The following is a 16,953-nucleotide window of genomic DNA, read 5'->3' as shown; positions in this document are numbered from 1 at the left end:
AACTGCCTTGAGATGGTATTTTGCCTTGTGAAGTAGTGAGTGTGTATATACATGTGTGTATTATAATGCATATTATATTATATCATATTTCTAAAATCTAAAAGGCCTTTTTGTAATTGTTTTGAGGTTGACTGGGGAAATACTGAAAAGTAAGACCTTTTAATAACCATATATTGATCAGATGCTACTACAAATTTAAAAGCTTTACTGATGCTTCCAGGTTATAACTTTATAGATCAACAATAATTGCTAATCCACAGTTTTTCTAAAACAAAACAAATTCATAGTACAACAAGAGGCTGGCTCTCACTTATAGTGAGTGGTGTGCCACAGATTTGTAATACTATAGAAACTAATATGTTTACATGGGCTTAGATGATAACATTTCACCCTGTTCTAGTTTCTAATCATAAGGTGGTATGTGAATCATCATTTGGAACACTACTAGTCATTTTAGATGGAGACTTTCTTTCTGCTGTGGAAAAAGATTGTGTTTATCTCCAGAAGAACTGAAATGACACATAACATTTTAATGTAAAAGCAGAATATGGAATTAAACATCAGTGCATATGGAATGGATAGGCCAAAACATGAAGATTTTAGAAAATTAAATATGCTTCACTTTTTAAATATATGTGGTAATATGTAACAGTATTAAAAGGAAATAGTTTCATTTCAGAAGAATTCCTTAGGAGGTAACAATGAAATGGAGCCTGAACTGATGAATCGAAGGTAAAGGTTTTTTTATGTTATAATTAATTTAAAGTACTACCGTGTTTCAAGTGTGGTTTGATTATTTGGTTTGTTTTCTGTCAGCCACTTTTTAAATGTTATTTTAAAGCTTGGAAATATAGAATAAAAAAGGAAACAATGTATTTTTTTCTTTCTCAGCTTGATCTGTATTTGAAAGGAAGTCTCTGTGTATACTGATAGTGCTCTATGGTGCTTTACCTTTTTAAAAAAACAACAACACTGTGTTATGCCTCATTAATATTTGGTGCTGACCCATTTTAGCACTGGTTCAAAAGAGGAAAAAATGGTATATAGAAATGAGAGAATTATTGGATGCCAGGATCCAGGTTTGGGGCAAGTACTCTTTGGTGAGAGAAGCCCAGCAGAGATTTAAAGTCACAAAATATGCAGCAAAGTAAAGCATGGAAATATAGGCTGTTAGACCTTTAAAATATGTCCTTGTGAATTCCTTCCAAAGTTCCCCTCTTCCGCCAGCATAGGAAAAGGCCACATGTTTGGTAAGTTAAAAAATTACTTACAAACCCTCCAAATGTCAGGTTCATGTGCTTTTCAATAAATCTGTCAGAAAAGTTGCAGAAGCAGTAAAACATGGCTTAGTTATTGTGGTGAAAGTCCTAAATTAATGGTTTGAAGCTCAAGAGTGGCTTTGCGCTTCTCTGATTGACTGGGGTACAACAGTAGGCTTTATTAGCTTCCTTCCAAGGTTAGCTTCCTCTAGCTAAACCTGGCAGGATAGCATATGGTATTAACCCATTTGTGACTTAAGCATGCTGGTTATCCCCACAATATCAAGAAGCAAGTCCAGTTGAACTTGGTGAAATATACTCATGAATAAACATGTTTAGGAGCATGCTGTGCAACTTGAGGTTAATTGGCTTTCCTTGATGGTAGTGATGCCATTAGCTGTGTTTGGAGAACCCATGGCTCTTAAACAGGGTCAAAATGCCACAAGTGTCTCATGCCTTAGGAATTACAATGTGGGAAACCATAGCAAGTCTGAGTATCCAAGCTCTTGAATAGGCAGTAGACCAGTCCTTTCACTCCTCCTATATCTATTTGCACACTTGTGTGAATGTTGCATGGAATTTTCACTCGATATAAATTTTTCTAAGGTTACCATTTTGGATGCAGTAGAGCTTCCACTGAAAGGCAGGCCATCCCTTTATGAAAATAGATTTTTCTTTACACCAAACAAGGCTCAGTGTGATTCATCCCCCTCTATTGACAAGCACTTTGCTGAGGAAATGGGAAGGATTGTGTTGTGTATCAAGCCACAGATCATCTCCTTTAAACTAACTGAATGCTCAGTCAGTGTTACCAATGTCTTTATTTTGTATATTTTTACTTCCACGTTAGACTGTCTCCTCTAGCTGTTGATTATGATGGACATCTGAAGGAAATGAATGAACAGCTGAGGTACTGTCAGGTATGAATCATACACACTAGTGTGCAAATGTTTTTCTGTTGCTCTTCACACAAGCTTATTAAGATCAAATTTTAAGACATAGTAGCATGTGCAGTTGAAATCTACTTGGAGTAGACCAGTTGAATAGTGAATAAATTGAATACCCATTATGAATAATATTGTCAATACTAAAAACAGTTTTTGTTCTAAGTTATAAAATGTTATAATTTTTTTCCTGTAGCTGAACTAGCAAAAAGTATTTTATATTCCGTTTTGTCACTGATGTTTGTGTATCTACATGGTGTGTGAGAGATTTAATTTTAGTGTGTCTAATCTAACAGTTTTGTGACACCTATTCAAAAATGAATGCTTACTGTTATTTATTGCTTTTTTTAGGTGCAGATGAGGGAATTGCGACTAAAACTTGAACAAGTTACCAAGGAAAATGAAAGGTCGATGCACTGAGTGGCGTGTTTTTTTTTGTTGTTGTTTATTTATTTTTAGATTTCTATACTGTCCTTCATCCAAAGATCACAGGGCAGTTTACAATATATAGACACAAAAATACATAACATAGTAGCAAACAAAAACAGTAACCCCTCCACAGTTTAAAAGGCCATAGATTGTTTAATCAGCCAGAGGCCCGGCATAAGAGAAATGTGGTGTAAAAAGATACGTAACGAGGGTGCCAGGCGGGCCTCCCTGGGGAGAGCATTCCACAAGTGGGAAGTCACTGTGTCGCTCAGATTTTGAGTGCAGGGTCCAGGTTGGTTCATATGGGGAGAAGCAGTCCTTGAGGTACCGCAGTCCTGAGCCTTTTAAGGCTTTATGGGTCAAAACCAGCACTTTGCATTGAGTCTGGAAACTAATTGGCAGCCAGTGCGGTCAGGCCAGTATAAGCGTTGTATATATGTCTTGTCCTGATGAGCAATCTGGCCGCTGAATTCTGCACCAGCTGAAGCTTCCAAACCATCTTCAGAGGCAGCCCTGTGTATAATGCATTGCAGTAATCTAACCTAGAGGTTACAAGAGCATAGATAACAGAAGTTAGATAACTATCCCTGTCCAGATGGGGTGCAACTGGACCACCAGCTGCACCGTGCCTATGAGGGGAACATGGTGGTGACTCTGGACATTAGCCAGGCCCTTCATGTGAGTCATCCCAGCTGTGGTGGATGTCACCTGGCCCTCCTCATGGGGCAGGAGCAAGCAGGCTTAATGCCTCGACCGGTGCCTAGCAGCTGACTTAGATCTACTTACTTTAATCAAACTTGCTCTCAAGTAAGTGTGTCTAGGATTACAATCTGAACACTCCTCTCCTCTTTTTGCTATCAGTGTCTCTTCCTACCCTGATTTCATGCTGCCAGATGCATTTTCAGAGTGAGCATTCCTATTGCTAGTATCATTTTCAACCACCAAGCTTATTATTTAGAAATACTTAAGTGCAAGCAAAATATTATATGGATATTATTAGTATATTTATAACCCTGGTCACATATCTACAATACTGCTCATACACAACTGTTTACTCTTTTCTTTCATAACAAAAATATATGCTTGTCAGAGGTTTACCTAGGGGACCTGGAGTACTTGATGTATGTTAACTTAGTGACATTTATTTATTATTAAAGGTGTATCCCGCCCTTCCTCTCAAAGTACCCCAGGCCTCCAAATTTTCAAGTAACAATTCCATGCTGAATTTTAGGTGCAGTGTACTTTCTTTTTCTGTAGGAATCAGTCTTTTTTCCCATTCTTGTCCCTCCAGCAACAACAGAGAGCCTGGTTTTTGGAGGCCCTAAGAGCCCAGTATTGCCTTGATGAAAGATCAGATCTGGCAAGGGAAGGGGAAAGGGTCTCATTTTTTGAAGTAGAGACATCCCTAAAGGACAGACCAAGAACAAGGAGAGACATCCCTGGGAAGATACTGCATTTCTTCACAACATTGAATTCCTCCCACGATTTTCCACAAGAAACTTAAATTGTGTCTTATGGCTATAGGATGTGTTTCTAACGTCCTCTTTGCAGAATTTTTCACAGCAGCAGCCACTTGTCTTCAGCTTGTCAGTTTCTTCATTGCACAGCAAGAACTATTAAATTCCTCAGAAAATTCCTGCTGTTCACATGGAACACTGTGGTGCTGTGCCAGGATATGGTCATAAGGGATCTACAGATACCACTCTTAGCGTTTGTTTCTCTTGTGTATATCCTGTAAAAAGATTTCAGTGTGCTTATAGCTTCCAGAATAATTCAATACATTGTTATAAACTTGAGAAGTGTTTATTTTCCAGCTGATGGTTCATTTGCATCAAATTGGTTTTGATTACTATTTTAAAATAAATTGCTTGTGTATATATTTGTAACCTAGATTGCATGAAGAATTGAAAGAGGCTGTTGAAAAGCAGTTGGAGGCTCTACAAGCTGGTCCTACCTCAGGGGATGGTACATTCATGGATGAAAATATAATAAGAAACCTTCAAGACCAGTTACAACTAGCAAATAAAGTGAGTGGATTCAAACGTCTAGACTGCCTTGGTTCCTTGACTCTTTTGTATGTAGTTTTAAAGCATATTTCCTCAGAATTGGCCCTTCCCCTCCTTTTACTTTGTTTTTATTTTTGGTGAAGGTAGCATGCGCTTCTCAAAGTAAAATTTTGTCAGGATTTTTAAGCTTGCTTTTAATTTCAGGATTTTATCTTATTGGTAATCTGTGAACCTCTAAGGTCTGTTGAAGATGATATAATAAGTTCTGGTGTATTGAATGAAGTGTTGGATTAGGACCTGCGGAACCAGGGATCAAATCCCCACTTAGCCGTGAAGCTTACTGGGTGACCTTGGGGCATTCGCTCACTCTCAGCCTAACCCACTTCAGTGTTGTTATGAGGGTAAAATGGGCAAGAATAGAACTGTGTATATCACCTTGAACCCCTTGGAGGAAAGGTGGGAATTAATTAATTAATTAATCTTCACATTTGAATTCCATTTTTTGCGGCTAGGTTGCAATTGAATAGAATTGCCTACTGTTTAAATATATAGCATATAGGAAACATGTAAGTAATAAGTACCATCGCTTTGGGAGGCAAGTGGGAATATATTGCAGTATCTGCATAATGCACAGTGGCTTTGTAGAAAAATAACAATCTCGCTTTCAGTTTTCTGAATCATAAGCACTAAGCAGAAACAAAGTTTCTCATATACTATATTTGCTTTTATTTTTGTAGGAAAAGGAACATGCAGTAGAACTTTGGCAGACAGTATCACAGGAGTTGGAGCGACTTCAGCAGATATATCATGCACACATGACAGAAGCACAGATTCATATTGCTGAAAGTCAAAAACAAAAGGTAATCCAGTTTATTGTAATAGCTATGTATTAAAATTTGATTAAAACTTCAGTCCTCTTTTATGGTGGGGGTGAGACTCCATGGTACTTGCTCTGCCACAACCAAAGCCATACCGGGTCCTTCTGGCTGGGATGGGAAGTGGGGAGATAGAATTTTGTTCTCTTTGTCCCAGTTGGAGGGACATGCCAGCTATGTGGCTTGTGTAAATTCAGACTCAATACATTGACATGTCGGGAAACTAGGAGGCTTTGGGTACTTGTTCATGGTCATGCCCATCCCATGTAACATCCTGTTTCAGACCATCCAGTGAATGGTGCGTCTATTCCAGCCGACTTTTCTGTCAGGATTTGGGGGGCATAAGTGCTGTCCTGAGGGCAGAGCTTTTGTCCTTTGGCAAAGCAGCTCTTTATTGTTTCCATAAGCTCTTCATTTGGTTCTTAACTGACTTTTGGATTGCTTTTGTAAAAGCAAAAACATGATTGTTTCTCGTTTCCTTGAGATTTCAGAGATTGTCTTCAGAATGTGACATCGGTGAATTCTGAAGGTCTAAAAACTATAAGGCATATTAGAAAAGGAGCACACTTACTATGGCTTCAAAGCTCCTTATTTTGAAACCCATCTATGGATTTTCAGGGGTTAATTGCAGGGTTACCTCCCTTTAACTTACACAGCTTTTATACATAGGACCCATTACTACCACACACACACGTGCAACTATTGGTTCTGGTGCAAATACCTCACATCTGGTTGCAGAATGTTCAACCACAGCTTGGCATTGACTGAGTGCTTTGTGTGTACATTTTTCCATTTCTTTCACACACACAAAACAATAGGGACTGAAATACACCATTATTGCTTTTTCTGCCGCTGTGTATTTCTTTTGAAATATCTGGCTAACCGTCAAAGAGAGAATTCTGGACAACAGCCAGTGGTAATGTATACAATATAGTAATAGTATTTAAATGTTTAAAATGTTAAGCTTGAGCATTTATTTTTATGTTGATGATAAATTCTTTAGATTATAATTACATGCTCTGCATCTTCTTTTTAGGATCAATTGACAAGCTTTCAGCAACTAACAAAGCAACTGCATTTCAACAACGAAAAAACAGAGTCAGTAAGTGAAACACTGAACATTATAATAACATCTTGAAACTGTTGTAGCCTATCTCATATGAATGTCCATTAAAAAGGGGGAAATATAGGTCGAATAGCAGCTATAAAGATGAATGTATTGCCTAGAATGTTGTTTTTGTTTCAAACATTACAAATTGTGGACAAGATGAAATGTTTCAAGGGTTGGCAGCAAGATATCTCTAAATTTATCTGGCAGGGCAAAAAGCCCAGAATAAAATTTAAGATTTTAACTGATGCAAAGGAAAGGGGGGGGATTTGCCCTGCCAGATTTGAAACTTTACTATGAATCAGCAGCTTTTTGCTGGTTAAAGGATTGGCTGCTTCTTGAGAACACAGACATCTTAGATCTGGAAGGTTTTGATAACTTTTTTGGGTGGCGTGCATATCTTTGGTATGATAAAGTTAAGGCTAACAAAGCATTGTATAATGTTTGGATTAAATATAAAGATTTGTTGGAGAACAAAACTCCAAGGTGGCTGTCACCAATGGAGGCAAAGGCATTGAAAAAACTTAATATGGAGTCTAAATGGCCAAAATATTGTGAAATCCTAGAACAGGAGGGTAACAAGTGGAAATTGCAGAGCTTCGAGAATCTAAAAGATAAAGTGCGAGACTGGTTACATTATTATCAAATAATGGAGGTTTATAAGCTGGATAGGAAAATTGGTTTCCAGGTGGAAAAGTCAAAATTGGAAACAGAGCTGTTAGAATCCAAAACTAAGAACTTGTCAAAAATGTATAACTTGCTGCTGAAATGGAATACACAGGATGAAACGGTTAAATCAGTTATGATTAAGTGGGCACAAGATATTGGACATAACATTATGTTTGCTGACTGGGAAAGGTTGTGGACCACTGGTATGAAATTTACGGCATGTAACGCCTTGAGAGAGAATATTATGAAAATGATTTATAGGTGGTACATGACCCCAGTCAAGCTTGCAAAAATTTACCACTTATCAGATAACAAATGTTGGAAATGTAAAGAAAATGAAGGTACATTCTTTCACCTCTGGTGGACATGCCCAAGGATTAAGGCTTTCTGGGAAATGATATATAATGAAATGAAAAAGGTATTTAAATATACCTTCTTGAAGAAACCAGAGGCCTTTCTCCTGGGTATGGTTAGCCATGTGGTGTTAAAGAAGGACAGAACGTTATTTATGTATGCTACAACAGCAGCAAGGATACTTATTGCAAAGTATTGGAAGACATCAGATCTACCCACTCTGGAAGAATGGCAGATGAAGATGACAGACTACATGGGACTGGCAGAGATGACTGGCAGAATCCGAGACCAGGAGAAGGAGACAGTGGAAGAAGACTGGAAGAAATTTAAAGACTATCTTAACAAATATTATAAAAATTAATGAAGACTAGAATTGACATGGGTTTAAAATGTTGTGGTTTTCAGGGGCGTTGATTATGGAAAAAGAACAGAATTACTAAAGATTTTGTGAAATAAGGGAATGGATTTGCTGATTAGATAATGAAATTAGAATACAGAAGGGGGAGGTATGAGGAGGTCGAGGAAATTAGGTTCAAGAAAATAAGGATGGAAATTATACGTGTTTTTTTGTTGTTTTTTGTTTGTGTATGTTATTATTGTTAAACTTGAATAAATATCATTTAAAAAAAAATAAAATAAAAAGGGGGAAATATATAAAACAAATGCAAATAGCTCCAAAGCAGATTCTAGGCACTTCTTATCTGTGTATATTATAAACCCTACCTTATTTTTTTAACGACTATGCCATATTTACTACTTCATTTTTAATCTGTTTTAATTTATTTGTTGGATAACATAATTGGCCCTTGCTCTGGAAATTAGGTCAGATTTGCGTCACCATGAAGAAGCAAGCCTCTGTCTGTGAAACCACACTTATTTCCTTTTATTCCCTAGAGTTTTTTTATTATCATTCAAAATAATGATTTACAATTTTCTGTTTCCTCTACTTCTCTTCTTCACTTTTTGTGTCAACTCTGTTAGAGGGTAGTGAAAATGATTAGTGTTTGTAAAAGAGAGCATGAACACTGCGTAGGGTAGTAAGTTGTTTTATATATGATATGAAAACGCAGTATGCCGTAAGTTGACAATACAATAAAAAAGGCAAATGATATAAATAGCTACATTTAAGAGAGAATTAACAGGTTTAAATGGAAAGTGGAGAACTTGTGAAGAAGACAGTCAAGTTGGGAAATTATGAAAGACTTAAACATTTTAGAGTCAACTGTAAGCAAAGAGCAATTTTTTGAAAAGCAAATTCTTACTTCTTGGAGTACATATCTGTAACCAGAACTTTTAAAACTTTCTGCTACAGGTCTTGGTATCAAAGAAAAATATATCCATCATACTATGTTTACTGATTATTATTAATTTTTGTTCTTTGGAATCTATTAAAAGAATTTTCCATTCTTGTAGCTTAATCAGGTATTTAAGAAGACTGTAACAGAACAGAATGTAGAACTGGACCAGCTACGCAAGCAACAGAGGTATAAATGAGATTTCTGAAACTTACTTTTATTTCATGAGCCCTAGTAGCTTGTTCTAGCTTGTTCATTAAACCCATCTAACGTCACAGAAACAGCAAACTATGTGACAGTGGTTCATATCCAGAGGCGACTTTTGAATGAGCAAAAAGTTTTTGTTCAGTGAAAATTTCATTAATTCTAGTCCAGTGCGCTCCATGCACTACGCATCCCTTCTTGTCCCTAACTCTTTTGAGGGGTTGCAGTGGGGAATCTGAAAATAAAGACCTTGCCTGGGAATAGTGAAAGTGCCTTCTGCTTATGCAATCACATATTCTAAGTACCATTCCACTATGGTTAAACTATAGTAGGTATATTTTTGATTCTTAATCAACTGGACTTCTCTGCTGCCCTTCCCCTCTGCAGAGAGGTGGGACCAATTCGGATGGTCCACCCCCGCCACTTAATGCATCCAAATGGTTTCCAGAGAGTGGTAGGAGTTGCTTTATCCCATGTTGATGGCCTTTCAGCTGATTTGCTGGTGGCCTGCTGGAATGCGGAGTTAACCAGGGCTGTTTACTGTCTGGCTCCAAAGCGCCCTCTCCGATTGCATGGAGCCCAGGCAGCCCCGTGGCTTTCTTCAGAACTGAGGGTGAGGAAACAATCGCTGAGAAGGCTAGAGTGCCAGTGGCAGAAAACTCATTCTAAATCAGCAAAAATCATGTCCGCTTCTCTTACATTAGCATGTACCTTTCCTGAACCAAAAGCCATTTAATGAGCAGAATGGCAGCACTGGATTTTGCACAATGGGATTATTACCTTTTTTTTTTTGCGTCACCATGAAGAAGCAAGTAAATACTTGCATAAATAACTGATTGCCACAGCCTTAGGGGCTTCTTTTTGTATAAGTAGCAGTGGATGAGTGTGAATAAATATTTTAAATACTTTAATGTACAGTGGTACCTCGGGTTACAGACGCTTCAGGTTACAGACTTCACTAACCCAGAAATAGTACCTCAGGTTAAGAACTTTGCTTCAGGATGAGAACAGAAATTGTGTGGTGGCGGTGCAGCGGCAGCGGGAGGCCCATTAGCTAAAGTGGTACCTCAGGTTAAGAACAGTTTCAGGTTAAGAACGGACCTCCAGAATGAATTAAGTTCCTAACCCAAGTACCACTGTAACGGTCCTGTCCATGCAACAGAACTAAGCACAGAAACATAGCAGTTTACTGCATATCAGATTAAAGTTATTAGCTATAAGTGGAAGTGTAGCTGTGTAAGCAAATGTAGTAGACTGGTTGAGTGGATGTTTTCCCTATTGCTGCATTGCTGTGTCCTGCTATTCTGTGCTGCTGTTTCCCCCCTCATATTTCTGTTTTTTGTGATTTTATGATTTTTTTTAACCTTCCCTGGGACCATCTGGTGAGGGATCTCTTCTGAGGAAAATATGTACCTACATACCAGATTCTGTTAAGTCCTATGTAGATATGAAGATGCTTGCCTAATATCAATGGGCAGGGAGTTCCAGAGAGTAGGTGCTGCTACACTGAAATATCAGTTCCTTACAAGTGAGGAATACTTTTAAAAGTGCCAGTTCCACAGATCAAAGAAGTCAAATGGATATATATGGATAAGATGATACTTGAAGTAAGCTGGTCCAGAGCTGTTAAAGACTTTATATTCTAATAACACCTTAAATTTGGCCCAGTAATGAATCAGCAGCTAGCCAAGGTCTTGAAAGCCACAAAGATTGTATCTAAAGCCTCCAACAGAGAAGCAGGAACACGGCTGCAGTCTCTTGCTCTTAGAAAAGGGTGTTTATCAGGGTGACCAAGATTGGCTTAGCCTCAGGGCTGGGCCTAAACGCAGAGTAAAATATGTAGAGAAAATATTTTAATTATTCAGGTGTGAACAGTAAATATCTGCTGAAAGCCACTGATTGCAGTAGCACCTGCTGATGGAAATGTCTACTTCACTTCGTAATTCCCTGTACAGTTTTGTTAGAGCGTATGTCTTATTTCATATAGAGATGGTGTTATTGCTGAAAAGTGCTTCGCAGAAGTTTCATAAGAAAATAAGAAGGGCCCTGTTGGATCAGATCAAAGCTTTATCTGGTTTATCTGACCCTTTCCCACAGTGACCAGTTAGATGGTTTTTGGAAGCCCACAAGCAGGACTTGGAGGGCAGTAGTTCTTTTTTGCTGTTGTTCCCCAATGACCCTTAAGAGGCGTAAGATTTTTGGTCCTGGGGTGGTATACAGCTCTCATGACTAGCTTTCACTGATAGATTTATCCTTCATTAATTTGTCTTATCCCCTTGTAAAGCCATCAGAGTTGGTGGCCACATTTGTGAAAGTGAATGCCATAGTTTGAGTACGTTCTGTGCACTGCAGCTGTTATAACGTGTATGGGCTCAGTATCTGAAAAATCTCCATACACATACCACGTTATCTTTGGATCCATGCTGCTTTCATTGAGACACTGAGGTCAGCTCCTTTCAGACAGTTTGGCACCCACATAGAGACCTGGCTGCATGAAAGCAGTTTTAGCAGTAATCTTGCCACTGATTTACAGATAAAGCAGATGGAGGAGATACAAAATAGACAAACATGCATTTTTATTGGTCCAATGTAAATGTTTTCATTGTTTGATTATACAGTTTAGTTAAGATGAAATAAGTAATTCTGATTAGTAACTCTAATCTACTTTTTTACAATAAAGTAAAAAAATTGAGTGTTTATTTTTACGTGTAGGCAATCCAAGTTGGACTTGAGAACAGCAGCTGCTAAGGTTGATGAAATGACCAGACTGATTGAGAATCTTCAGGCGCAGGTAGATAGAAAGGTATGTCATGCTACTTCTGATTTCAAACACAATGCATTAATCAGACTTTGGTTGGTTGGCTCCTGTTTTTTAAAAAAATTCAAGCGAAGCTCTGATAATAATTTCTGAATGACTTCTGTGGCTTCCAGGAAGAAGAGGTGCTTGCTGCTCAGGAAAGAGAGGAAGCATCAGACAAACGCTTGCATCAGTTGCAATCTAGCATAAAAGAACTGGAGAAAAGGTAGAACATTAATTGATATAAGGAATGTGTGTTTGTTTGATTCTCTGGACCATAAGGAGAAGCACTGAGAAATTCAAATTCTTTTTTGTTGTCGTTGTTGCTTAAGCCATTACAGATATGTTGTTTCATTGAATATAGCTTATCAGACTTATAACTAGGCTTGTTACTAACTGTACTTTTCTATGTATTGGATATAAAAGTACACTTCCATTGGTAGACGGCGTCTTCTTCTCACAGAAGGGTTGTTTACTCCTTTCCTAACCAGTGCCTTCTGGTGTTCTGGACTTCAATTTCCATCATCCCTCACTGTTGACTTGGGCTGATAGGAGGTGTAGTCCAAAACAACTGGGAGGCCACAAAATTGAGGACGGCTGCGTGTGAGTATTAGAGTAGGTAATATAAAACTATATCCAACAATATTCTTGCAAAAGTTTGGGAACTGCTGTAGAACATGCTTCTTAACATGGATGGGCACCTGTGATTATTTTCCTTCCATTCCTTGGTGGCAAGTGTATGTTTGAACATTGCCTCTGAAGTTAATCTCTGTTTCTACTTGATGCGTTAAAGAGAGGTATTGGAAAGGTTTAAGCTATATTGCAAAAACTATAGATCTAGTCCACAAATTCATGCATACCTGTCAACCAGATTGCTGGTTCTGTTGAATTTGACAGAAACTCACCACCAGTTGCTAAAGGAGAAGATGGCATTGCTCCAGTCCATACTGAAAGAGGCAATCAATGCTAAATCCCGATCCAATCTAGAAAGTTCATTATGCATGCACCCCTGGTTGCTAAATGCAGGATTTTATACCAGGTATTGTCTTTTTGCATGCACTGATTATATCCACAAAGCAATCCACATGCTAAATTTTAATTTTTAATCTGATGCTTGTCACTGTAGGGGAGTGTTAAGCTGGTGTTGTGGATGTGTTTCTAGGCACACTTGCGTGGAAATAAGTTGAATTTAAATCAATAGAATAGTAATGGTTGCTTTAATCCTAGAGCAACATCATACAGATCTTGGGAGGTCATTCTTAATAGGTTCTTAGAGTTTTGTCCTTCATTTGTTGTTGTTGCCATCTCTTAGCTGGCTCCATCATACAAATTGACAAATTGCTTTTTCCATTTGAATGTGTGAAAAGGGTTTATGTGCTGGGAATTGCTGTCAATAAAAGCAGAATTATCTTAATAAGTGCATCTCCATGTACAGGCTTGGGTCTTCAGGAATGGGACTAATTTATACCAGGCACTGGGCATTAGGCTTGGAATATCCATTTAATGGACACAGGTGGCACTGTGGGTTAAACCACAGAGCCTAGGACTTGCCGATTAGAAGGTCGGCGGTTCAAATCCCTGCGACAGGGTGAGCTCCCGTTGTTTGGTCCCTGCTCCTTCCAACCTAGCAGTTCGAAAGCACGTCAAAGTGTAAATAGATAAATAGGTACCGCTCCGGCGGGAAGGTAAACAGCATTTCCGTGCGCTGCTCTGGTTCGCCAGAAGCGGTTTAGTCATGCTGGCCACATGACTCGGAAGCTGTACGCCGGCTCCCTCGGCCAATAAAGCGAGATGAGCGCCGCAACCCCAGAGTTGGTCACGACTGGACCTAATGGTCAGGGGTCCCCTTACCTTTACCTTTATCCTCCATTTAGAATTGAGTAGTATGTTTATTGGTGAATTAAAAGCTGTTTCTACATCTCTGGTGGGACTCCTGAATAAAGCCTTTCTTACATTATATATAAGACATCACAGGAAGCTTGGTGCTGTCGTAATTCAGGTAGCCTTCCAAACCACCAGAAAAGAGCCTCTAGGCCATAGTTTGGAGGATTATTTTAAATGAGTTCAAATTAACAAATGATTGTATGTCATCAGTGAGCAAACCAGAATACAAAACCACAACTGGGATGTGCATCAAAATGTTGTAATTTGGAGTACTCCCATTTCCAGGATACTCTGTTCTATTCTCTCTCCCATCCTTAGTTTCTGGATTCCCTGCCCCATCTCCCAAGTCAGTCAGAATTCTGTGGCCACTAAAGTTAAAGGACCCCTGGATGGTTAAGTCCAGTCAAAAGCGACTGTGGGGTGCGATGCTCATCTTGCTATCAGGCCAAGGAAGCCAGTGTTTGTCTACAGACATCTTTCTTCGACTTGTCGATCTTTTGAAAGAATTATCAAGGGCAGTTCCACATGCTGTTATAGCAATAGTTAAGGTTGCATAGATGTACATATCAGTCATGAGATCTGAATTTGAAAGACCTTGTCACTTTGCCAGGAAAAATTGCTGAACTTCTGAAAACTAACCTTCAGAATCACTTCAAGATAGTGAAATGTGGCAAATGAAAATTCATATAACCTTGTCCTCTCTAGATTACAAGAGCTGACAGTTGAATGTAGTTTCAATCCTAGATTTAGCTTCAATCAGTTAAGTGGTCCTTGTTCTGATATGCAGGCTTTGTGTAGCTGCCGCAGATTTAAAAGAGCTAAGAACAGAAAAAACAAACCTAGAAAAACAAATCCAAGAGCTGACTGTGAAGTGCACTGTTATAGAAAGGGAGAAGAATGATGCTATGGAAGAGGCTTGTAAGAACATCCAACTCTTAGAAGAAGCTAATCTGCAAAAGAGTCAGGTAAACAAAGCACCAAGGGACCAATTCTCCATATCTGAATATTCATTCTGGTTCTTTTTCTGACATAGCTGGAATAAACCAGAACATGAGTGAGAGGCTACAATTTTGAACAGCCACCTGTTCAAAAAGGGGCCTTCTTAAAGCCACCTCACACGTTCAATTATGTCTGAATAATGTAAATATTTCTGACCAGTAGTCACACACTTTAAGCATTATAATGCAAATTGTGTCTTTTGTAATATTATCATTTTTTACAGTCTTCATCATGCACTTTCAGGAAAAGTGACTTCCACCAGACACAGTACGCATTTCAGAAGTGCTTCGGCATCGCTCTGGCTCCTGTTCTGGGGGCTGGGGTCGGGGAAGCTCGGGCTTCCCCCGCCCCCAGCCCCGCAAGCTCCCAGAGCAAAGCCAAAGCTGTGCGCAGCTTCGGCATCGCTCTGGGACCCGTTCTGGGGGCTGGGAAATATAATTTTTTTCCTTTATTTCCCCCCCCCCCGAAAAAAATCTACGTGCGTCCTATAGGGCGAAAAATACGGTAGCCTGAAAATTCAGGTATGCCAAATTCATTTTTTCTTACAATCTAAGTGTATGTGGAACTCTCTCTTTGTGTTGTCACTATATGAGAAATCCAAAAGTTAGCTCATGGTGTAAAAAATCCATAGTATACAGTTAACTTAGGAGTGACGCACAAGTAGAAATATGAAATATACTAAAACTCATTGGAAAAGTGCATTTTAGAGTTCGTTAATTTTCTGTTCACTAGAACACCATGGTCTTGTAACTGTTTAATTTTTTGAATTGTTACCTGGTTGTCCTCAACAGGAAATACACTTAGTTTTTTAAGGACTATTCATTTCATTTCCCATTTAGGCAATGATATGTGCAAAACAAAAAGAAGAGGAGATTGAAAATATGAAGGAAGCATTTTCTCATCTGCTTCAAGATGCTGCTTCAAGTACTAGAAAGGAAGTGAGTTGTGCTTAAAACTTTATTGGAGAAAACATTTATAGAAAGTCTTCCATATAAAACTGCAAAGCAATTTATGGGAAGAATTTATTTAATTAATTAAATTTAATTTATATACCACCCTTCATCTGAGGATCACATAGCATTTTTAAAAAATACATAGCATAGCAACAAACAAAACAATAACCCTCCCCAAAATAGTAATCAATACAATAAAACAACAAAAGACAAACAATAAAATGCTAAAATACACAAATACTAAGATGTCCATAATTTCAAACAAACCCAGTACTCAAAATCAGTGCTCAGACATACCCCCACAAATTGGTGTGTTCTAACCAAACAGTGGAACACCAATACTCCAGGTGGCTGCCTGCAATAATCTCTAGGGGAATGTTGTTACACGTCATAGGGGCAAGTGCAGAGGACCAGCCTTGAGTTGGCAGTAAATAGGTGGGAGTGTGCAAAAGGAGATTTGCTCTCAAATAGAATGGACCTAAGCTGTTCAGGGCCTATCTTGCATGTTAATTGTGATATGTTTTATCTTCTCTGGATGTTTGATTAACTGTATTGTTCTAGCTTGTTTATTTATATTTATGTTATTGTAATCAGGCCAGGAATCAGTTGACAAGATGAGCAAGCAGCAATTTAATTAAATTTAATTCTTCTTGTTTATTCTAATGGTGCATTGTATGACTGGAAAAACTAACTATTGCATACTAAACAATACATATATATATATATTTTAAAAGGTAGAAAATGAAAAGAAAAGGTGCAATATTCAGATATCCCGATTAGCAGAAGAAATTGATGCACTCCAGAAGGTATGTCTTAGGTTGTACTGGAATTGCTTGTTCCTTGTCTTTAAACTTTTTGGGGGTAAACGTAAATTGTATCATGAATTCAATCTTCCTGCTGTGTCACATACATTGGGAGAAGGAAAATTCTAAAAGCAAAATTCAGCCACAGTTGTGCATAGCATATATACCATGGATTTCATCAATAGTGATGGGAAAGCAGCTCAGATCCCACTGAAATAAATTAAGCTTAAAAGTGCTTTTGTTTTTGACTGGATTGCTGTCAAATTATTATTAAAATGAAACATCAGAGTCTTCATTAAAAAAATTCAGCAATGGTAGTAGTTGATCACCATTTATGCTTTTGTTTCTGAATCTGACTAAATGGTGCAGAACTT

At 38.3% G+C, this 16,953-nt stretch overlaps 1 protein-coding gene across 6 annotated transcripts in view; it reads left to right on the top strand.

The window, feature by feature from the left end:
* Positions 1-16,953, top strand: part of SCLT1 (sodium channel and clathrin linker 1) — a 44,355-nt gene that overhangs the window by 7,252 nt on the left and 20,150 nt on the right. For 3 of the 6 annotated variants that reach the window (XM_079989442.1, XM_079989443.1, XM_079989441.1), the window contains exons 4-15: positions 680-732; positions 2,110-2,179; positions 2,555-2,610; positions 4,524-4,659; positions 5,376-5,498; positions 6,550-6,615; positions 9,058-9,128; positions 11,856-11,946; positions 12,075-12,166; positions 14,612-14,789; positions 15,663-15,761; positions 16,511-16,582. In XM_079989442.1, coding sequence (XP_079845568.1) covers positions 680-732; positions 2,110-2,179; positions 2,555-2,610; positions 4,524-4,659; positions 5,376-5,498; positions 6,550-6,615; positions 9,058-9,128; positions 11,856-11,946; positions 12,075-12,166; positions 14,612-14,789; positions 15,663-15,761; positions 16,511-16,582 — 1,107 coding nt within the window. Of the gene's footprint in view, positions 1-668; positions 733-2,109; positions 2,180-2,554; positions 2,611-4,523; positions 4,660-5,375; positions 5,499-6,549; positions 6,616-9,057; positions 9,129-11,855; positions 11,947-12,074; positions 12,167-14,611; positions 14,790-15,662; positions 15,762-16,510; positions 16,583-16,953 lie in introns of those variants that run through there. The other 3 variants (XM_079989444.1, XM_079989445.1, XM_079989446.1) reach the window with 3 other exon arrangements.

This window comes from Podarcis cretensis (genome assembly GCF_951804945.1).
Source record: "Podarcis cretensis genome assembly, chromosome: 9".
Lineage (NCBI taxonomy): Eukaryota > Metazoa > Chordata > Lepidosauria > Squamata > Lacertidae > Podarcis > Podarcis cretensis.
Note: the sequence above shows the minus strand (reverse complement) of the source record. Positions and strands in the feature narration are given on the sequence as shown.